The sequence below is a fragment of the Gopherus evgoodei genome, chromosome 3, assembly GCF_007399415.2.
Source record: "Gopherus evgoodei ecotype Sinaloan lineage chromosome 3, rGopEvg1_v1.p, whole genome shotgun sequence".
NCBI classification, from domain to species: Eukaryota; Metazoa; Chordata; order Testudines; family Testudinidae; genus Gopherus; species Gopherus evgoodei.
Genome location: NC_044324.1, coordinates 116,556,338 through 116,580,771, shown reverse-complemented (window position 1 = coordinate 116,580,771; position 24,434 = coordinate 116,556,338). Strand labels below are relative to the sequence as shown.

At 39.5% G+C, this 24,434-nt stretch overlaps 1 protein-coding gene across 14 annotated transcripts in view; it reads left to right on the top strand.

The window, feature by feature from the left end:
• REPS1 (RALBP1 associated Eps domain containing 1) overlaps positions 1 to 24,434 on the top strand; it is a 106,447-nt gene that overhangs the window by 55,582 nt on the left and 26,431 nt on the right. For 9 of the 14 annotated variants that reach the window (XM_030556429.1, XM_030556426.1, XM_030556425.1 and 6 more), the window contains 3 exons: positions 151 to 305; positions 13,718 to 13,857; positions 23,443 to 23,523. In XM_030556429.1, the coding sequence (XP_030412289.1) occupies positions 151 to 305; positions 13,718 to 13,857; positions 23,443 to 23,523 (376 nt within the window). The remainder of the gene's footprint in view (positions 1 to 150; positions 306 to 13,717; positions 13,858 to 23,442; positions 23,524 to 24,434) is intronic. The other 5 variants (XM_030556428.1, XM_030556427.1, XM_030556432.1 and 2 more) reach the window with 3 other exon arrangements.

Genomic DNA, 24,434 nt, shown 5'->3' with positions numbered 1-24,434 from the left:
ACTGTATGTCCTAAGTATTAACATGGGAAATGGAATTATATAAAATACACATCTAACAATCTTTCAGATAAGGCAACAGAAGTATATAATCTGAAAATAAAATGACTTAGAGAGGAATTTGATTTTATTTATAGTAAGTTTTCCTTTTAGGGAACTGTCTGATTTTGATAAAGATGGCGCATTGACACTGGATGAGTTCTGTGCTGCTTTTCATCTGGTAGTTGCTAGGAAGAATGGCTATGACTTACCTGAAAAACTACCTGAAAGTTTAATGCCCAAACTGATTGATTTGGAAGACACAACAGGTAAGATGTGTGTTGCTAAAGAAACTTCATTGTATGTCCAGATGACAACCCAGTTACAGTTACAATCAAATAGGTGGTATTTGCAGAATTGCAAATAAACTTAGAAGTTTAAACTTATTTTGTGATGGTACATGAAATGATCCATTCTCCTGAGTCATGTAAAACATGAGGGTAAAACTTTCAAAAGTGCTTGCTTGACTTGAGTTTTAATGCTTAGTACTTAAATGCCAAAGTCACTTTTAAAAATAAAACTTAGGCTCCTAAGTCATATAAATGCTGGTGAAAATATTACCTATAGCCAATGTTACCTATAGGAGAAGGAGGGTGGCTTTGTAGTTAGAGCACAGGAGATCTGAATACTATTCCTAGCTTTGCCACAAAACTTCTGTGGCTTTGGATAAGCCATTTAATCTTTCTGTGCCTGTTTCCCTACCTGTAGAATGGACAACTTACTGACAAGGATGTGATGAGTCCTGTTCATTTAATATTTGTAAACCACTTTGATTTTCTTGAATGGCAAATGCAAACTACCGTATCCTGTAAATGGTGTGTGTGTGTATATATATATAGAAGTAAATTGTTTTGTACTCATCTTTTGCTTCTTTATAGCAATTTTATTTTAAAATTTTACTTCAGAAATACCAAACTTGCTTTGAATGTTAAATCTGTTTTTGGTTTTTTTTTGCGCTGGAGGACTTAACAGTAATTGGCATTAAAATTAAGTAATACTTAACACACTGAATACATTATTTAATATAAAAAAAAATTTCATGGATCTCAAAATGCTTTCCAAGGTGGGAAAATACTAGCCTCATCTTACAGATGAGGAAACTGAGGTGTGCACAGCCTATGGAAGGGCAGAGAATGAAAACCATTCCATGCCCTCTCTGTTGGACCATGCTGTTTTTTACTGTAGAAGGGCCAAGGAAATTAGAATGGGAGCTTCTTTGGTCCTTTATATGAAGATGCTGAGTAACTGAAGCTTTAACAGCTATTCGCTATGACAGTTGTAAGGTATGACCATAAAGTTAGTTAAATGTGGAGGAAGTGGTTTTCAGGTGTCACTTCCTTGTTACTGGTGACTTTTATCAGCCTATTTTACCAGTCATTGTTAGGCTTCTAGGGAAAGAAATTAGACAAGATTTAGCAATCCATGGAAACCAGTTGGGCCATGACACGCATCATAAAGGATACAAACTTGATTTGTATTTCCTGCTTCACTTTTAAGAACAGTAGCAAATTAGTACTGCTACTAAATCTTAAATCTTAGTAGTTTGGCCAAAAAAAACTTCGTTTTTTAAATCAGTAGGAATACACTTTTTTTTCCTTCTGCTATGCGTGTGCATAGTACGGTGGCCGCTGGAGAGGGATATCTTGTCTATTTTTAGTAGTCACTCTTCAGTGTTTTCCTCTGAGCTGAAGTATTTGTCAAGTCTTTGTTAAAATGATTTAGATATCTGATACAAGTATCTCTAAAAGTCTGTCAGACACCCTTCTTCCCTCTGCTTCAAAAATAAGAGTTAAACTTCTGGCTTTCAGTTATGTGCCATGTTTCTACCTAAGTGCAAAAGCAGTCTTTCTTTTTTCGTTAATTTCAAAATTTTAGAGGGATTCTTCCAAGCTTTAATTTACTAATGCCTGCTTCTAAAGATAAAAGCTGTATTTGAACCTCCAAGTTTGAATTTGAAACTTTAATTTAATCTTTTTCACACATGTAGCAGTGTAAGAACACTGACCATTTATTTGGGTTGTCTGCACTAGACAGTTGTACAGCTTTAACTAAGTGGAGCAGCTCCCCACTGTGTACTCTGTTACATCGGTATAAGGGGCTTTTTACTGGTATAACTACTCTCATATGGGAAGAATAACCATACCAGTGTTAGTAATTTTTATACCTGTATAACTTCATCTGCCCTAAGGCTTTTACCTGTATACCGTTTTTTAGTAGTAATAATCAACTCTAACCAAGATAGTTATACTTTGAAGTGTAGACCAGACCTTAAACCAGAAAGTTTTGCAGCTAGCTGCAGCTTCATCTAAAACGTGAATTTCCTAGCCAAAAATGCTGTAATGAGCTCTATATATGAGGTGTGAAGTGGTCTTCCAAACCAGGGCAAAGCTTTTCCAAAACAAAAATCAAGATGGCACTGAACTCTGTTATGAAAAGTGACAACTCCTGTGAGAGTCTAGTATGGCAGATATTATCTGACCCACTCCACCAATCGTTGCTGTGCTTGCAAAGGCCTTGTCTTGCTTCATGTAGGCAACTCTAGAATATTCTTAGAGTTAACTTGCTATTTCATTTAAACAGGATGACTCGAGTCCACTTATGGTAAAATGTTCAGTCTTTAGTGAATTAAGATCTTTTCTTTGAATAGGATGTTGGGCTCTAGCAAAAGTTACTGATGGAACTCAATTGTTGTAGCTACACCAGTGCAAGCCCCTAGTTATAGATGCATTTAAACCTGTTAGTTGTTTATATTGATTTACGCTAAGCTAATACATTTAGTTTAGTTGGCAGATCAAATTACATGGATTCAACTTTTCTACTGCAGACCAGCCTAAAGAGATGAATAAATTGAGCTTCTGTAATGCTTGTGTGAAAGCCACACTACAGTAAAACTTGCTTCCAGCAGCCTTCACAAAAATGTAAGAATTTTTTTCTTTTCAAATTAAATTTATGGTATTTGAGCATATCTTGCCATTTGTACTTTGGTCTGGGCAAAATGGGATGAAGCTTTTCTCAGATAATAAGCTTTCTGGACGAAAGAAAGAAAGGTATATCTCCAATTCTTTCTATCTCCTAGAACTGGAAGGGAGCTTGAAAGGTCATCGAGTCCAGCCCCCTGCCTTCACTAGCAGGACCAAGTACTGATTTTTGCCCCAGATCCCTAAATGGCCCCCTCAAAGATTGAACTAACAACCCTGGGTTTAGCAGAGCAATGCTCAAACAACTAAGTCTTCTACTCTGTACAGAGCATCAACCAAAGTGGAACCCAGATTTTGATTGAAGCCTCTATTTGCTGCCACAATTTGACGAATAATGGACTGTGAAAATTATTTTTAGAGCAGAATGATTTGAGTAACATCACTGACTTTTCCCTCTTGTATCAAATTCAAGTTTCTCATCCTCTGTTTCAAGGATCTGAAGAATGACACCCGTAGTGCTGTCTGTCCTTTCCTTAATTGATTTTTTCTTTGTCTCCCATGCTGCTGTGCTCTATGCTTGGAACTCGCTGTCTGCTCTCACATGTTGTCTTGGCCAAATTCTTCCTTTAAACATTGCATAACCACATACTTTCTGATCACAAAAAGTATATAACAAATCATATTTAAACTGCTACCTTCAATTCTTGTATTAAACCATTGCCTCATCATACAGTGTACTATTTAAACAGTGCTTCTACCTTAGACTAGATCAAGGGTTCTCAAACTAGGGGTCACGAGCTGTCAGCCTTCACCCCAAGCCCTGCTTTGCATCCAGCATTTATAATGGTGTTAAATTAAAAACACTTTTTTATATATTTATAAGGGGGGGTCCGCACTCAGAGGCTTGCTATTTGAAAGGGGTCATCACTACAAAAGTTTGAGGATCACTGGACTAGATTGTATAGTCTCTGGGGCAGAGATGACTTTCATGTCTGTTACTGCATCAAGCATGATGAATTGTAAACGATAGAGGAAGAAGATAATCAAATGTCAAGTAAAAGTAAGCTTTTCATGTACTACTTACTGCATTTAGAGAAGAAATACTGTCTACAACATCTTGAGTTTAAGGCCAGAAAGGACAACCAGATCATCGAAACAGAGGCTCAGATGTATGTAACAATCCTATAGTATCTTGTTCTACATTGCTCTCCTCTGATGTGTTGAATATTTGAATGGGGTCACATCAACAGTTTTCTCCTCATACACATCAAAAGCTGGAGGATTACATTTTCATTATAGTAGCTCTAAGGAGCCTCAGTCAGGATCAGGACCACACTGTGCAAGGGGCTGTGCAAGTATGTAAGATTTTCCTCTAAATAATTTACAAGCTGTGTCAGAGTGAAAACAAACAGGGAAGGAAAGGAATATGTGAATTAAAAATACAGGAGCATCAGGTCAGACTAGTTGTATCTACACTTAGCATGTTTGAAGTCTCATGCTGTTTATGTTGATAAATAAATTATATCACTATTCTTGTTGACTGCTGGCTTGGATGACATCTTATGGTCTGTTGGCACTGAAATGTGCAGTAGTTAACATTTCAATTCCTGTTATGTGAGTAACATTTTAATACCTTCCACTATCAGCTGAGTATGAGTCTTAAACCAGTCACATAATTGAGAAGCGGTTCCATTTTTTTCTTTTTGTAAATTTTCATTCAGGCCTGGTTACTGCAGTAGTGCCATTTCCTTATAAGAAAAACAAGCTATATCTGTTCCTTTCTTGGATGACTATCAAGGTATATCTGTTTGGCAGTAGCAGTTGCCTTGCTTATAGGTTATGGATCTGTGGAGACCTGAGGAATTTTCCCAGAAAATATGAAATTTCTACAGGGGTTGGAGTGGGTGCTTTTCAGACTTAATTTCTCAGTATTTTACAATGTCAGAGTTAGAAAGTGGTAAACTTACAGTACTTTCCAGCTTATTAAATTAAACCTTTGCTCCTGGACCATATTTTGTAGAAAGCCTACCTAATTCTTCAATCTACCTGTAGGAATAATAATAATTATGAATAGTAATAATAATACAAGGTATCACCACAACACCAATTGAACCAAAATTCTTTTATTAAATTTGAACGCCGAATGGTCTTTATGCAGTTGCTGCAAATGTGCCTTACATGCCTAAGCAATCGGCATAGTTGGTCATTTGGACCCATTGTTTAAGATGGCTGTTGTTCCTTCAAATGGCTGTTAAGGCTTTGGGGAGGTACCTCCACTTAAATAATTTGTTTGACTACTATGAGTTCTATTCTGTGGTACTGCACAGAGCTGTACTTCCATAGCTGTTTCGTTATCAAACCAAGGATCCTCCTTTCCCTTCTCATCTAATGTTGTTTCCAATACCTCTGCTAACCCCAATTGTTCAATCCTCTTCAAACTTTGCAGTGTTCTCTTAGTTTGTGCAGAAGCCCCTTTTTAATTTCACATATTTCCACATCTAGCGTATTATACTTTAGCTTCAGCATGTCACTTTGTGCTGCTGTAGCCTACCAGGCTTCACTGTCAGCAAGGTTTTGGGGACCTACATCCTTAGTCTTCTCATTCAGCTTATTAGCTGCTGCTTCTATGACTTCACTGAGCTGATTCTTATGTTTTCTACATTCATTCCTCAAGATGGTGCACTTTGCCTGCAGAAGTGCAGCCGCCAAATACGGTTCCTTAAAGACAGCTGCCTTCAAACTGCATGTTTTTTGCTTTGTGATTATTTTAGAAAGCTGCAGTTAGTTTTTTCCATAACTTACATGGGGGTCTCCTAGTCAGTATTTCCATGCAGTCAATGGACCTCTGCCATGCTTTGCCAAAAATGTATATACATAGGTACTTAATATACCCTCCATTTCCTTTCTTTTACTGAAATTCCCTGTAAAAGATCCTTATAATGGCCTTGAAGAGTTGGATGCTGTCTGTTCTGTCCAAGGGTCTAGAGCAACCAAAATTAGTGTCAATGGGATCCTGGACAAGTCCCCAAAGTGTGGTGGTGGTGTTTGGTTTTTTGTTTGTTTTATTTATTCATGTATACATACATGGTATCACCATGACACCATTCAGCCATAAATTCCTTTATTAAATCTAAAGGCCTAATGGTCTTTATGCAGGTACTCAAAATATACCTTAAATATCTGTCTGATCATCACACTCATATGTTAACATGCAGTCATAAGTAAGGCTACAGCATAATCATAAGTATTTTAATAAGTCAGGATCAGGTCACGGGCAAAAAACCAAAAACTCATGGCCCCATGACCACTCCATCACTTCTACTAAAAATACTTATGATTGAATCTGGGGCAGGGGGAGCACTATGTGGGGGGGGAGAGCCGGGGGCCCGCTTTAGGGGAAAAACCGCAGGGGGCCCACTACTGTTCAGGCCCCTGCTGAAGGGAGGGAGGTAGCTCCAGGGAGTGGGGGGGAGGACACCAGAGCAGCAGCCGGTGCGGCTGACTGCAAGACTGCCCAAACAACGACTGCAGAGCTGCTCTAGCAGCGGCCAGTGTGGCCACTGCAGAAGTCACGAAGGTCGCAAGAAGTCACAGAATCCATGAATTCTGCGACCGTCGTGACAGGCACGGAGCCTTAATCATAAGTAGTGATCCAATATTAACAGGAGTAGGCCTGTGGCGCTCACATGCATATAAGCTGGCACTCGGTAGGCAGGAACTAGCAACAAAAAGTAAGAATTTACCCGTTTATATCCTATCTATTGCACACTGTGTGACTGAAGCCCTTCAATTAATTCTTTTCCTTGTTAAAACAGAGTAAAACCACCCTTGGTAACTGGAGTCTCTTCAAGGAGTTTTCTACTATCTTATCAATTCCCTTCCAGGTCCAGTTTTTCCAATTAAGCTGTATTCTTTCAAGGCCTTCCCACACCTGCCAGTAGGTCCTGCAGTTCACACAAATTGCAAAGTATATATATTCTTTAGCCATGATAATTTAACCCTTTATATATTGGTTCAATCCCACACTATCCCGCTGTGGACATACTTTTTAACAGATTTAAGCATGATTTTAACTAAAGATAGTACCATTAATTTCAGTAACCTGAAGATGGGTTAAAATGCTGATTTAATCTTACAAATGATTTTAAGTTAATGATTTTTTTGTAAATCACTGCATTTGTCAGTCTGAGAAATTTCTAGCTACATTAAAGATAATCATCTTTCCCTGGATGCCTCTGATCAGAGTGAAATAAAATGTTGGCATTAGATTTCTTTAGAGTCTTTCTATTTTTAAAGATTTTTAGATATGCAAAATTTTCATACCAACCTCTTGATTTTAGGTTACTAAAAAGAAAAGGAAATAAATGTATACATACATATTCTTAATAATGTTTTTTAAAAAACAGGTGCTGTGCCTCAGCAAAAGTGGATGCTGATCTCAAAATGAACAGGAGTACTTGTGACACTTTAGAGACTAACAAATTTATTTGAGCATAAGCTTTTGTGGGCTACAGCCCACTTCATCGAATGCATAGAATGGAACGTATAAGGTGTGTGTGTGTGTGTGTGTGTGTGTGTGTATGTATATAAACACACACACATACAGAGAAGATGCCATACCAGCTCTAAGAGACTAATTAATTAAGATGACCTGTTATCAGCAGGAAAAAAAACTTTTGTAGCAATAATCAAGATGGTCAATTATAGACAGTTGGCAAGAGGTGTAAGGATAGTTATCATATGGAAAAAGATTCAGATTGTAGATCTTTGGTGCACTGGAGAGGTTTTAGTTGAGGGCTGAAGGTGATGGCTAGTGGCGTCCTGTTATTTTTTTTGTTGTTGTTGTTGGGCCTGTCCTGTAGTAGGTGACTTCTGGGTACTCTTCTGGCTCTGTCAATCTGTTTTTTCACTTCAGCAGGTGGGTATTGTAGTTTTAAGAATGCTTGATAAAGATCTTGTAGGTGGATCAATTGTGGGGGGTGCAGGGAGGCAGTGGGGACCAGGGGGATTCCGTGGGGGGAGGCAGTGGCTGCCAGGGACGATGCGTGGGGAGCTAGGGGAGGCAGCAGCAGCCAAGGGCACCAAAATACAACTGTACATTATTTTTATTTGAAAAAAAAAAACCAGCCTACATAAATAAAACAATGATTTGGATATGTATATGTGCATATTTTTGTTTTTCCTAATGTTAATTAAGTATTTTAGGAAAATTTGTCAGAGCAGCTACCAGCTAGAATTGGTGGCCACACTGAGGCCATCAAAAAAATTGAGAGAATCCTTGACCTAGGGTCAGAATTCTTACATCACCTTTCCAGGTATTAAAAGCCCCAACTTCTGGCCAGATCTCCTTCTGCAAGACATTATAAAGGGTTGTATCTTTCAGTGGCAATCTGTTACAATAAAATCAACTTGCAACAAATAAATCCTCTTTTAATAGTCGTAATACCTATCTTATCTGGGTTGCAAAATTACCTATATTTGATATCAAGTATTGTATTTACTTTGCACTAGTAATAACTTTTATACAAAATTTCTGAACACAAACCTTTTAATTATCTTTTTTCCCTAAAATACTCTTAAGGTAACACTTTCATGATTCAGACTTCTGTATACAAATCTTCAAGCACGCAAAGGGAGGAGAAAATCTCAATATTGCCAATTCTTGGAAATTTATCTTATGACACATCTTGTGATATTTGGGTTTTTTAAAGCTCCAGCTCCTGAAGTTGGGTGATTGTTTTTTAAATGAAAGCAGATATTGTGTTTTTAGCCCATGTGATTTGTATTATGTAGAAGGTGATATGATGTCTGTCAGTGAGTTGGAGAATCACTAAGAAGGGCGGTTGTAGGGTTGGGACTGGTGGGGCTCTTTGTTTCCTGACATTAAGAGGTGTATTTATTCTCAAAGCATACATGGCACTGCCAATTAACCATTTCTGTTAGTTTTGGCTAGTGAATTTCCCTTATGTTTTTGAGGAAGTGATGTTAGTGAATCATGGGAGGGCTTTGTTGGGGTACCTGTGAGGGAGACTGGGAGACTTCCTCGGAACACTTCAGTGTTACTCCATTACCAGCTTTGCCTTCCCCCTCATCTCTCCATTCCTACAGTAGTGCTGGAGAGGCTGGGAGGAGGATGATAGGTGGTTACTGATGGGGTGTGAGGAGCTCACATGCTCACTGAAGTCAACAAGGGAAAGCAGTGGGAACCCCAGGTTCTGTACTCTACTTCAGAGGGTAATGGAGAGGGACGGGGCATTACACAACTCTGAAGCATGGGAGGATTGCAGAGATGTGAAGTGAACTATTCATCTCAGTGGGATGTTCTGGGATGAATCTGAACACCACTCTCCTTTCTTTCCCACCTCTCCCCCCTCCCCTGATGAATCCAGTAGCTCAGAGATGTGAATTGATCCATTTATCTTGATTGGTGTTCTTCTGATGTTCCCAAAGTCTGCCCCAACCCCTGTTTTCAACACTATCTCAATATGTACATAGACTTCAGAGCAATTTGAATATTAGATCCTTATTGGGGTGCTGTAACTTTACCAGATGTCCCTCAGCTTACACCAATAGCACTATTCTGGCCCAGCAGTATTATAGCGGGGCAGTAATACTACCACAGGGGAAAGCAACCTTTCAGAAGTGGTGTGCCAAGTCTTCATTTATTCATGGTAATTTAAGGTTTTGCATCCCAGTAATACATTTTACAGGGGCCGGCGGCCGGGACCCCGGGCCGGCCACGGGCTGAGCCGCTCAGCCTGCGGCCAGTCTGGGATCCCGGCTGCCAGCCCCGCTCAGCCTGCTGCCGGCTCGGGGTTCCATCCATCCAGGCCAGCAGTAGCGTGCCACAGTAAATCAGCTCGCATGCCACCTTTGGCACATGTGCCATAGGTTGCTGACCCCTGTACTATCACAATTAAAGCTGCTCCAGGATCTTCATTTTAACAAGGGTGAAAAAGTTGTATGAAAATAGTCAGAGATAGAGTATCAATTTTAAATGTTTATAATAGCTTGTTCACTGCTTGCTTTTTTCCTATAGCAGTTTGTAGGGGAAACTTACATCGACCTAACTGTGTAAGCATCTACACTACAATCTTCTTCTCACTGACTTAATTTGCCTGCTGTATCAATCTAATAAATCCACGTATGTGAGAGGCATAGCACTTAGGTTGATGTAGTTAGTCAGTGCAGTGTCCATGTAACACTGCATTGCTTACATTGCCTGTTGATGCCTTTGACAGCTGGAGTTCCACCACCCCGGGGCTGACAGCCTGAGCTGTCAGTACAAGCACTCCTGGTGAGGACGTGCACTGCCGACAGAAGGAGCATACTGTAGAAACAAAAAGACTATTTAATTACTGCAGTGGCTATTGTAGGTCAACCTACCTTAAGTTGACTTAATTTTGTAATGGGGGCGTGCGCTAAGATTACATTACCCTGCTGCTGCCTTTTACTCAAGTCTTTCGTGTTTCCTCTTCAGTGCTAATTTCCTTGGTAGTACTGCTAAAATAAGATCTGGAAATGTGTGCAGATTTTAGAGTACTTTGGGGTATTGGCTCTTAAACCGAAAGATTTGCTATCAGGGCAAAATTCCGGAAGGAGCTATTGCAGAATTCAGATAGAGCAACTGAAGCACATTCTCAGAACACTTCTGAGAGCAGGACTCAAACTTTAATTGTATGTGTACTCTGCAGTTCAGTAACCATAGTATGTCACCTGGAGCACCCGCTTATTTTGACATCAAGTTGCCTGTAAATACTCTTGTCTTGTCTAAACACGGCCTTAGTCCTGCAGTATGTGTGTAAATGACTCTCATTGGCCCCATTAATGTTGCTTGAGGCATACTGTAGATCTAAATTTTTACCCTAAATAACTCTTTAAATGTTGTTGTTTCCCCAAAGAGGGAATGGTGCCAGACAGTAGTTGAAATTCATTCCGAGCAGATTATATCAGTGTATGGAGAATCCGTGTTTTAGGTTATGTCTTTACAGCTGCTGGGAGCAAGTCTCTCAGCCTGGGTAACAGACTGCTAACTTCAGTTGAGCTAGCACACTAAAATACTAGTGTAGTCTTTGCAGCTTCAGCGGAGACTTGGACTAGCTGCCTGAGCTGTAACATTCACACTGCTGTTTTTGCTATGCTAACTCAAGCTAAGATAGCATGAGTGTGTCTGCTTGGTCTGGGAGGCTTATTCCCAGCTGCAACATAGATATACCCACAGTTTGAGGCCCAGGTGGGCAAAAAAGTTGGAACTTCAAAACTTAGATGTTACATGATTTTTGGGAGTTGGGCAAAGGGAGAGCGTACAGTGCTACTGCTCTGTAATATAATATGAAGAAGAATGAATAATATGAATGAAGAAGAAAATGTGGGGGGAGGATTTACATGCTTCAAAAACTTGTTGGATACCTTAATGGAGGGGTCAGCAGCCTTTCAGAAGTGGTGTGCCAAGTCTTCATTTATTCTCCCTGATTTAAGGTTTTGTGTGCCCGTAATACGTTTTAACATTTTTAGAAGGTCTCTTTCTATTAGTCTATAATATATAACCAAACTATTGTTGTACGTAAAGTAAATAAGGTTTTTAAATGTTTAAGAAGCTTCATTTAAAATTAATTTAAAATGAAGAGCCCCCCGGACCGGTGGCCAGGACATGGGCAGTGTGAGTGCTACTGAAAATCAGCTTGCGTGATGCCTTTGGTATGTGTGCCATAGGTTGCCTACCTCTGCCTTAATGCCATAAAGGGAGATGGATTATTCAGTAGTACTTGATAAAGGGAGAGAAATTAAGGAAAAAACAGAATAAATAACATCATAAATGTGACAAGTGTTAAACTGTAGTAATCTCCAAAAATTAGTGAAGGGAAGCCCAACTGCTTGAGTTGTTTAAAAGAAGGCTAACCCAAACAGTGAATATATTGTAGGGAACAGTTCTTTGATATCAGGAAGCAGACTAGGTGGTTTAATAGATCTTTTATATTTTAATATGTCTTTGTATTCAGATTACAATTTGTATTGATGTTTGTTAATCTCTCAGTATTGATGTCTGTTGCTTTGATCCTTTCAAGTAAGGACGTTGTTTCTGTTCATACTGGAAGTTTGATATCCAATATGGTCTTGATTTTAGGTGAAATGCTGTAACTTTTTTCATTTGAAATTTGTCTCATAATGGTGTAATACACATTCTCTAAACTATCAAACAGATTGCTCATTATGTTATACCACCAGGAAACGGAAGTCCCTAGTTGAACTTTTGCCATCACTGTGTTAATACCCAGAAATCTTGACTCTTGAGATTAAATAAAGTTAAAACAACTGATGCCTCATTAAAGATTAGAAAATTGTATAATATATTTTTAATTTACAAGAATCTGCCCTTACTGTTTGGGATATTAACCAGGGCAGTGGGTGAAGTTTCCCCTTGAGGAAGCTATCCCCCTGCCCTGCCTCTTCCAGCCAAGGCCACGCCCCTGCTCACTGCTCCCAGCCCCTCTGTGGCCCCAGCCAGCGTGAGGGAGGCCTGAGAGTTCGACTCCTTTCCCCCCATGGCCTCAGCTGGGACAGAGGATCTGAGAGCTCAGTCGGTACTACTGACGGAGGCTGAGAGCTAAGCCCCAGGTGGAATCAAGCTCTCATCCCTGGCCAGAACCACAGTGGAGCACTCAGTCCTGACCAGAGCACTAAGCCTGGAGCCCTTCCCCATTCCACTCCTTCCACCTGTGGCCCCATTCTGCCCCTGCCCCCATGGCTCTGCCCTTGCTCTGCTTCTTTCCCTGTGGACATATCCCCCTCTCACTCTTCTCCCTCCCACCCCTGTTGTGGCTCTGAGACCGCAATAGGGAGCGACAGCTCCTCGCGGCTGTGATGGAGATTTTTTTCCAACCAGTTTGGGACACCTGGGTACAGACACCATGGGGCTGTGCAGTAATCTGCCATTGTCCTTCTCCCCCTCCAAATTTTGGAATGGCATGAGGTTTGGGGAGACTTAGCCTCCCCCAGCCTCCATTGTGTGCAGCCCATGGGTATTAAGCAATAAGAGGAGTAAGATACAGACTAATACTTCAAGTTCTAGTTTTTCAAGAGGATCCTGGGAGAGGCAATACTCCTTGAAGGTTAGAGCATGGGAATTAAGAGTGGAAACTCTTGAGTTGTCTGTCAGCCACTGTTTGTTTGGGCAAATCACTTATTTGTAAAATGGGAGTGATAGTTTGCTTCCTCACAAGTGTTGTAAGAATTAGTACTTGTAAAGCATTTTAAGATGTAAAGCACTATTAGATGCCTGTCCTCTCAGTGACGAAACTATTTCTGTAAGAACCAATTGAAGAAGCAGATGGAGATGGTTTCATGTAGGTGTCTAAAAGGCAAATAAGGAATAGTAGGGTGCAGAATAAAAGATAACTGAGGCTTTGTCTACACTGGCACTTATGTTGGCAAAACTTTTGTCAGTTGGGATGTGAGGAAGAAAACCCACCCCTGATTGACATAAGTTTCACCATCAAAAGCATTGTTGTGAACAGTGCTATGTCGGTGGGAGATGCTCTTCTGCCACCATAGCTACTGCCGCTTGTTGAGGATGGTTTAATTATCAGCAAGACAGCTCTATCCTGCTGGCACAGAGCAGCTACACAGGAGACGTTAGTGGCACAGTTGCAGCAGTACAGCTCTGTTGCTCTAAGGTCAGTAGTGTAGACATAGCCTACGTTTTCCATGAGGCATCAGCAGCTTTTCAACAAACAGATTGATTAAATGTTTGTTTTGATTTATAGTGGTTCCTGTCATTTCAGAAGTTGGAGATCAGTCTGGTGAGATAGGTTACTCCAGCTCTCCAGCAGAAGCACCTCCAAGCAAGTCTCCATCAATGCCATCCCTAAACCAGACCTGGCCGGAACTGAATCAGAGCAGCGAGGTTAGTAAAAGCTTTGTTTTATTTGAGAAGTATTTAGTGGCCACTAACTAAACTGTGTATAGGTTCATGTTTCATCATATATAGAATGTTACAACATGAAACTGCAAGTTAAATGAGTTAAACTTTCTAGCATTTCTTATTAGAAATCTTGCATGATTACATAGGCATGTATGCTGGCTCTGAGGAATGTCTTCAACAGAGCAGTTAATCTTTTACTAAGACATAGGAAAATCGTAAGCATTTAAAATATCATATTGAAGGTAATATTTCCTTTCTCCCAAATCAGTAGGGAGCATGGTGATGTATAAAATATCATTAATTAAATTGTGCTTGACCTTAATACAGTGTTCTTGTAGTGTGCTTGCTGAATAATAAATGGTTAGTGTATAACTGACTCCTCCACATCTTGTACTTTGAAGGCTTCTGAGGCCAATGCAAAGTTACAAAATAGTCCTATTGGCAGTACAGTTATCTCCAGGGGGATTTCCAAGTCTCATTAATGATGATGTTAAGTGAAAGCTTAAACCTAAAACACTATCAGCAGAATAAAGAACCCATTTTATTTGGTGATTCAGGTTCACAAATTACTTTGAAATCAAAGCTACTATTGCTAACATTTTAACTTTTTGCTGTCATTTTTATATTGTGTGTCCTTGGTACTTAACAAAGCAGTATCTAAAGAACTTCTGATTACACCATGTCAAACAATCTTACTTAGATTTCAGTTTTTGATACATCACCAAAGGTAGCAACTTATTCCACCACTGTGTGCTTCAGTATCCTTGTCTTCATTGTCTTTTATCAAGATTGGCTTGAAGAGTCAGCCTGCTTCTACGGATCTGACAATATGGCCTAAGACACAGGATATAAACCTGCTAATTCTTAGAGCTATTTTATTATATGGAGATATACCTAACTCAGAGCTGGAAGGGACCTTGAAAGGTCATTGAGTCCAGTCCCCTGCTTCACAGCAAGACCAAGTACAGTCCCTGACAGATTTTTGCCCCAGATCCCTAAATGGTCCCCTCAAGGATTGAACTCGGAACCCTGGGTTTAGCAAGCCAGTGCTCAAACCACTGCGTTATCCCTCCCCCTGTTGGTGTTACACTGTAAACTCTTTGGGGCAAGGAAAAACGTTCTGTTTGTACAGTGCCTAACACAATGGGGTCCATATGTTCCAAGACTGGTGTTCCTAGGTGCTACCATAATATAAATAAGATGATGTAGGGTTTAATCTATATTACTTTAGTGCAGAAAAACTAGAAGAGTATTGGAAATACTGGTTATTACAATAAGGTACAAAAATAATGGGAGCTATAGTCTAGCATGTAAAGCGATTTTGCCCTAGAAGAATATTTCATTTGCAGTAGAGCCACAAAGTACTGTATACGTTTCATTGAGTGTAGGCTGTTTGCAATGAAAGTGTCATGGAGTTCTCCAGGATTGCTTCTGCATACGTCCAAGGCTGTGGGTGTTTAGGCTCTGGGGCGCTTAACTACCTGATTCTCTCTAACTGTTTGCCCCAGATATCTCATACATTCAGTGTCAGTGAGCTGCCAAATGCAGGAAATCTTTCATTTCAGTAGGGAATAGTTTTTACAAACTGAATAGGAAGAAGAGTGGGAGAGCTCAGTTTGAGCGAGTAGTCAGTTTTCAAACCTGAATTTGTTATTCACTTATTACCTTTGCTTTCAAAATGTGAAGTGAGGGACTACAGCATCACAAAGTTTGAGACAGATTCCTTTAGTAAATTAGTTGTATAATGGACAGCAATGTATCATCTAATACGATTGTTGCATCTGACACACGAGAAATCTTAAATGGAGAGCCATTTTTAGTGCAGATGTTTTATAATCCTGAAATGAGTAATTCACCAGCAAGATAACTTTTTTGGTGGGATTGAGGCTATGATGGCACTAGTGGAAGGCATTGCCTGAAAAACTTTAGTAAGACAATTCAAAGCTGTAATAAATTAGTGAGCTGATTTCAGTCAAGTAAACTAACAATACTTTTGTGAAATATTAACATGCATCAGGCTTAACAGGACATCTGTTCTAAATTTTTGAATTCAGCAACCCAAGTTACCTTTAAAGGTTGCTTTCTGTGTGAACATTCCATGAGCTAGAAGAGTAGGAGAACTACTAATTCTTTTTCTATACTCTGGTAACACTGACTTTACATACACTTGACTAAAATGATACAAGCCAAGATTTTTTAAAAATAAGTTGCTCCTAAAGTTATTTTCCAGATTTAGGCACCTAATAAGTGGCTTAAATTTGCAAATGTTCATCATCCAGCAGCTCCCATTTGTCCCTAAGTGACTTCTGTGTTGTTTTCAGAAAGATCCACAATAGATGCTCAGCACTATTGAAAACTAATGTTTTAGGTGCCTAAAAATAGATTTATGAGCCTAAATTTAGGCTCTTAATTTCTTGCTCATAAGAATATTCTAGTTCCATATTGTGCCCACAATGGAAACATGCTAAAAGAAAAGCTGCAAGAACATCACTCTCTTCCTTAAACAAGAATACCTTAATTTAAATATAACACTTTCCTATTTCAGGCCAAGTAATGTCTGAATTCAGTTTTCACCATATGTGAAATTTTGGCTGAAGAAGACAAGTAAAAACGTTCGTATTCTCCTGAAATGTCACCCGCTGGGACCCAGCAAATCATTACTTTCAGCTGAAAAAAGGAAATATTGTTCCCACTTTGTAAACATATTACCTTGAGCAATTTTCATAAATAACAGTTCACTGAAAGGTGAATGTACCTGCATATACATACAGTGCATCTGGAAGAAATAATTTGGACTTTAATGATATCTGGATTTCCTACTGTGTCCAGCCAATGCTAAATTATATCTACGTTGTGTAAGCTGGATTTTGCAGGTATAAACAGTCATATAGGTAAATTATTTTGTCAGGAATTAGAAGGTCATATGGTCATACTATTATTTGTTGAAAAGATGTATTCCTAATATATAGTACCTATGGTTACAATAAAGATTTGATTGTAATAGATGCCACAGTAATTTGGCAAACCATAACATACCTATTTCTTGAGCTGGACACTAGTGTGGAGAACAAGAAAGAAGAAACAACCTTTAATGGTTTCTGGTAGACAGCCTCACTACTCTAGTACAGTTGCTTCACAATCTGAAATCATTTCTGTATTAAATAATTTTGTTCACCTGAAGTGGCTTGTGGGCTCTTTTCTATTGCTGTGGGAGTCAGATTTTGTTGTGCCAATTTACAGCTTACATGGATTTGGGAAAATACCTAGGCTAAGGAATACTAGTAAAGACTAATTATACTAACATTGCAGTTAGTTATTTCTTAAGCTGCATAGTTAAAATAAATGATAGTGTGATTAACTTTATTTTTTAACACCAAGATTATTATACTTCTTGAAAGATGCTATCTTAACAATTTTTACTCCTTAATTTTAATGCCCTAAGAGTTTGTGCTGAACTCCAAGGTTTTTTTTAAGTGTTTAGGATTGTAAGGACTTCTCTGGTGCTCAGTCAGTAACTCTTCACTTTAACTTTTGCTTTTTTAACCTTCCTAGTCAATTCTTCTTTGACCATGCAGAGGGGGGCTCCCTGCAGCAGCTATGCCTCTTTAGCTGCTGCTCCAGGGCTTCACTGCATTCAGCTTCAACAGTATTTGGATATCCATTATACTCTACTCCAGTGGTTCTCAAACTTTTTTTGGATTTTTGCAGACCACTTGAAAATTGCTTAAGGTCTCAGCGGAACACTTAATGATCTTTCCAAATGTTTGTATCTTTAGCAAACTATTGTAAAGCACTTTGGATAAAAGCACTATATTTAAAAAAAAGTAATTAACTTTTTTGTTCTAGAAATATAAAGCACACAATTCGTATTTTAATATGAGTAGTCTAATGCGATGGATGTACCCTCTCTCATGAGCTGCGGCTAGGAAGGAGGGGAGTGTTTCCCTCGCAGCAGCCCCGAAGCTGGGGCTGGGAAGAAGAGAGGTATCTCCCCCACCACAGAGCTGAGGCTGGGAAGGAGGTCCGTCTCTCACCAGCAGCCGCAGCCCTGGATCTGAGGAAAGTTGCCTCTTTCTCTGGCTGCTGCAGCCCTGCACATCCCAAATTCCCCCCCGCCCCCTCTTCTCATCTCACTTCCCCCTCCCATGTGCCTCACCATTTCACCCCAAGACCACCACCTCACCTTTCCAGAATCCAGGCACCTGCACAGTTCTACTAATTAGGTGGATGGCTTTTATTCTCTTGTGTGCAGCTGCCCAGGCACTCACATTAGAGAGAACTATCCACAAACCACCTGAATGGAGCTCGCGGACCACTGGTGGTCCACAGTTGAAGAACCTCTGCTCTACTCCTTCCAGCTTTATGCTTGGGTCCTTGTTTTATACTTGTTTTGCTGCACTCACCACTGCTAGCTTGGGAATACACATCAGGTACTAGCTTCAGCACATCTCATGAATTTCAGTTCCATGGTCTGACCTTTACTTTGGATGTTAAGCACTTTGGCTTCTTCCTTCTTTAACTCAACAGATCAGTTGGTCCCCTCTCACTTGGTGCTTTAAACGGTCTTTATCCTCTAACTTCTTGCTCTGGAGAGTCCAAAACTCTTTTCTCCTAGACTAAGCACTTATTCATTCTGAAGTTTCTTATTTTTTGTGACGTCCTTATCTGTTTCTTAAGATTTTGTCAGCATGCTCAATCCCTTGAGAATTCTGAGGCAATTATTTAATGGATGAGCAGGTTATTGCATCTTCTATCTGGGTGAAGGGAATGCTGTTCAGTGGTATCCTATCTGGTACACATATACCTTGAGTACGAAGGCATCCTGGGGAACAACTGTGGCTTTTCTAGAAATAATCCCTCAGAGTCAAACTTGATGCCAGCAGGCAATTACTTAGACCTGTTATGAATGTTGGATCTCCTGGCCATTTAAGTTTTCATAATACCCATGACACGTTTCATCTGAAGACAACTTAGTGAATTCTGAAATCCCAGCAGAAGCAGAGGTCAGAGACTTTGTCCAGATGACGTACCTTCATGCTTGTGTGTGCTTTAGTATCAGTCCAGGAAGCCCATGCAGAGTGACTCCACACCCAAGTAACTTTTCTCTCTCCATGAACAGGAGACATTTTCTAGAGATGAGATCAAAGATGACTGGAGACCTGTTAACCAAAAGCTGGTTCTGGTTTAAACAATTGAACACGCAGCTTAAGAACGGCCATGGGTCTTCTGACAGTGACCAGTGCCAGATGTTTCAGAGGCAATGAACAAACAGGACGATTTATCAATTGTTCCATCCCCTGTCATCTAGTCCCATTTTTCCTCAAGAGTGTCAAAATGTGTCACATTTCCTGCACCACTAAGATGTGGGCATGAGCGAGTTCTGTCCCATAAGATATTCCTCATTGCCATGTATCAGGTGGCAAAGGAACACACTCTTATGGACTGATGGCAATCCTAGTAAATCCTCATTGAGTGGTTTCTAGTTCAGGAAGTGGTGCATCCGATTTTCTTTTAATGTAAAACACAGAAGGTGAAGTTTTTCCCCTCACATGAAAAGGAAGTTAATATTCTGCCTGTGGTAGGGAGAAGAGACCAGTTTGACAGGTCACATTTTTTCTGCCTGTTGGGAAAAGGAGGATCCTATATGCCCTTGAGTTAGTGCCTGTGGAAACAAGTGTTCTAGCAGAGTTCAGGAGGTACAAAAGTTTTATATGAATAACCCCAAACTGACCAGACAAGTATGATTCTTAACTCATTTGCAAGTGGCCAAAACCAGTTCTGTCAGACTGAGGTTTTGCCACCAGTTATTGCTCCAAGTCAGGACACCTCATTCTATTCCAGTGTAGAGGCTCCTGGACAGGTTGGCCTTACCCAGTTGAGAGCTCCATAGGCATAGTGTCTCAAAAGTAGCATCTAAGGGCCTCGCATGGCTTCAGAACCCATCTGTAAGATGGAACTTCAGTTATAAGTGAGAAAACATTTTCAGTGGGGGGCAAATGGGCCCACGTGAACAGCTTTATTTGGCTTGTGCAAAATACTTCAGCTATCAAAATGTGATTGTCTGTACAGGACTACTCAAGAAGATCAATCCAGATTAACTAAAGGTGTGAATTTAAAGTAGATTAAAGTGCATTGAACTCATGTCAAAAATCTCATTGGAATGTAAAGTGGACTTAATTTGCTTTGTCTTTATTCAAAATTTTAACTAACCCAAACTAAGGCTACTTTAAGTCTGAATGAGAGTTTCAACACAAATTTAATGCAGTTTAATCCACTTTAGATTCACACCTTTAGTTAATTTGGATTAATTTTCCTGAGTGTCCGATGGAGACAAGGCCTCTGCTCCAGCTGTATTCATTTGGCTGCCCTTTTAGGCTGTCGTAAACTATTCTTAAATAGATTATTTGAAAGACCCTTTTGCAATACTTTATTGAGAAGCTGCTGGTGTCAGGATCTTCATGTATTCTTGACAAAGCTGATAGGTTTCTTTTTAAGCCAGTTGGTACATGTGAACTCAGGTTTCTAATTTAAAGGGGCATTTTCTTGGTGGTAATGACTTCATATTGTAGAGCGAGCTTCAGGCACTAATGGCCTACCTTCTGCAGTGTTTCATAAGGTTGTGAACTCAGTCATGTCCAAGTTGATAATGGAATTCCACCTTACTGAGTCTGTTGTTTTGCCAACATTCTTCCCATGCCTGCTGCATTTCCATCCCTTGGAGATCTTTTTCAATACTCTTGACATAAAAAGGTTCCAGAATGAACACAATTTGGTAGGATCTAACAGCTCTTTATATAGGATCCTTTAGTGATAGGGTTGTCCATGGAATTTGTGCTTTAAACAAGGTGTGTTGACTTTGAGCATTATTCCAGTGTGGAGTGGGGATGGCTGAGGCTTTGTCTACACTACAGGCAAGAGTTGATCTAAGCTACACAGTTTGAGTTACGTGAATAGCATAACTCAAGTCATCATAGCTTAGATCTGCTTACCATGGGGTCCACACTATGTGATGTTAACGGGAGACACTCTCCCGTCGATTCCCCTTACTCTTCTCAATCCAGTGGAGTACAGAAGTTGACGGTGTTACCAGGGGTTCTTTCAACCCAAAGCTCTTGGTAACTTATTCTGTGTGAGGTGGTCAGGAAATAAATCGGGAGACACGGCCGGCCGACCGATAGATGGCTGGCACAAACAGAACAACACTAGTGCTTTCACTTAAAGCTAAACTTAACTTAGTCTCAAGCACTTACACATGTCAGCAACAGATTAACAAAACACTCCCAATCCTTGATAATTACCGAAGCTGAGTGTGGCTCTTGAGTGGCACAGCAGTGGGGTACACAAGATGCATCCAGAGGGAGAGTCCAGTCCCACTACCTCAAACTTTTTCCCCTTATTTATACGTTAGTAATACAATGACGTCACTTAAAAGAAAACTTGTTAAGCAAGCAGTTGCAACGGTCTATCAAGAGGCTTCCTTCTCATTATTGATTAACCAGGTGTGGTTTTTTTCCCCCAGAGTTTGCAGCCTTGAAACCCTGTTAGACATATTCCTGAGGGCACATCCTGCTCTTCTAAAAAGCATGTATCAGCAACTTCAACACAACTCTTATCAGGAAGGACATGGGGTCAAGCTGCCCTTTCTATGGCACTCAAAACCCCCTCCCCTCCTGCCTTGGTCAAACTGAGGCTGCTGCATAGCCACTTTACGGCCTGCTGACTTGGCTGCTTTTAGCAATAAACCATAGTGGTTTAAGGCACTTTACTGGTTTGCCAAAATCTCTCCGTACAGATGGGAGAGAGATCTGCATTCGATTTAGCGGGTCTTCACTAGACCCACTAAATCGACTGCCAATGCCTCAGTCATCACGTGTTGATCTCCCAATAAGTGTAGACAAGGCCACATTCTTCTGTGCTTACATATAAAAACAAAACATTAATACCCTAAGGAGTTCTGCCTGTCTGGCACTTGTGATCTGAGATCCAAGAATGAGTGTCATGCACTGTCTTTCAAGAAGTATAATTATAAGGTAAGCAATCTAACATAGGATCTTATGGTTCAGCATACAGGTATATCCGTGCTAATACCAGTATCTGATATGTACCTTATAAGAGATGGAAGAACTAGCATTGCTTTTAGTTGTAACACAGATACTTTGAGTCTTACTTGCTCATAAAATACTGGCTTAATGTGGATTTGAAGATTATGCCTATTAATTGAAAGTTTGAAGTTTGGCGTATAAGGGCTTGTCTATTCATGGAGTTATTCAAGAATAGCTGTTCAAAAACAAGTATTCCTGAATATCTGCATGTTTGGACAGTTATTTCAGAATAAGTGTGCCTTGCTCCTGTTTTGCTTGATGTACTTTTAAAGTGGGTTAAGCTACACAGGAACCTGGCATTCTTATTCCGCAATAAATGTGTCCACACTTGGAGTAGCTCCATTTGCAGACACATCCCTAGAAAATGGCTTGGTAGTAGGCAATGCATGAGTATGGTTTGCCTTTAAATACTGTTTTCTTTTCTGTATATTCTGGAAATGTTCCATTTTATAGGAATTGGACAATGGAATATATGATTTCAATGCGGATACTAACACCTTATTGTAAAAAAAAAAAAACTTTACATTTCTCCCAAAGTTGCTGATCCAGTATTTTGAAATAAAGTTTGACTAATATTTACTCACCATTCTGCTAATTACAAGACATGTAACTCATTCAGCATTCTTCTTGCAAAGAGTAATTTGATCTTTGATTCTCAATTGCTCCGGTTGCAGCTGCATTCTCCCCCCCAGCCCCCCGAAAAAAAAAGCATGAGGATCTTGTTTGGCAATTATGTATTGTAATATAGCATGGCCCATATCTTGTAAAGCTGATCAGAGGTTGACTACTTGTTGGTTGATAAACTCAAATGTGTTTGAACTCATTAATTACTTGCATTGTTTCAGTTATAATTTAAAAACTTATGCACCTTTGTTAAAAAAATAAATGTGCTCATGCAGAATAGAATAATTTCTCAGGGGGTTCACTGGCAAGTCAAATTGGATTGTTTTAATTAAAATAGTCTATACTCAACTCAGTGTTTTGACTTTTTTGCGAGAGTACTATAAACACTAAATGTCAAACACTTTTTTTTGATTTTGCCACTATATAAACATAAGAAGCCTCTGCATAGGATTTATAGTTATGAATATGTACAAGATGTAGCACCATTTCTGTTTTTACAGAATCTGAATGTTTTAACCATTTCTCTATCTTGTATGTATATCAACAGTTTGCATATTTCACATAAAAAGCTTCTAAATTGTGTGCATATATACATTTTCAGTGTGGTGCACACAGTTCTGATCAGAACTTTAGAGAAAGGTAATACTTTTGGTTGCATATCAATGTCCTATTGAAACTGTGAAATATTCCCTTAATGTGTGTTGTTTGTTCCAAGTCAAGCCAATAGGATACACAAACAAACTCCAGTGCAACCTCTGAACTACTATGCTAAGTTTCTTCTCCAATGATCTTTTACTCATCTTTCTCATCATGCTGACTTGTCTCTCCTCTGTCTGTTCAGCAGTGGGAGACATTTAGTGAACGCTCTTCAAGCTCACAAACTCTGACCCAATTTGATTCTAACATTGCACCAGCTGATCCTGTAAGTCAATCACTTAGCTTGCTTGTTTGAAATTAATTTTATTAACACTGAATTTTCATACATTGTGTTTTTAGCTATTGTGCATGATTCTTGCATGATTGGGACTGGTGGCAGGCTAATTAATTTTGTCTACTTATGATGGAAAGAGGGATTTCCTTTTTTTCCATTCACTCTTAATAGCTTAGTACAGGAAATGTTTTTCTTGATTTTTGATGTGATAAAAGTGCTATCAAATCTGTGTAAGGAAATGATTTGTGACACACTTACTGATCGGTGTATACATTTTATTACACTTCATTTAAAACATTTTGAATGTAAACAAAATATAATCCATAGAACCACAGTGAACCAATAGTCTTATTAAATCCTTCAGCTATGTCACCCAAACTTGGACTTTAGCATAGCTGTCTTCTCTTTACGCCTTGTTGGTTTTGTGCACATAAAGATTCATAACGGACTTGTCCAGATTATCTGAACATCCATATAAAACTTCATGTTCTTGTTATATTGCAAAATTGGTGTGGTACTTTATAGTCATTCATACATGCTGCTATCAAGTTACTCTGGCAATAGTACAACTGCACTAATTGCAGCATTGGAAACTGCAGCCGTGCTGTGAATAGTGATTAGTAGTTAACACCTTGCTTAGGTATAGGGGCCAGTACATATCTTACTGTGTTTAATTTCATAAAATCTTAGATTATATAAATGATTTTTAAAAATTTAATAACTCTGCAAAGTCTGAGCTAATACCATTGTTACCAGTATATTTGTATTACAGTAGCATCTAGCAATCCCAGCCACAATCAGAGCTCCACTATGGTAGGCACTGTATAAATAGTCCCTGTCCCAAAAGCTTAGTCCAAAAGCTTCCCTCGAATGTATGATTAAAAAAAATCAAATTAAAACAT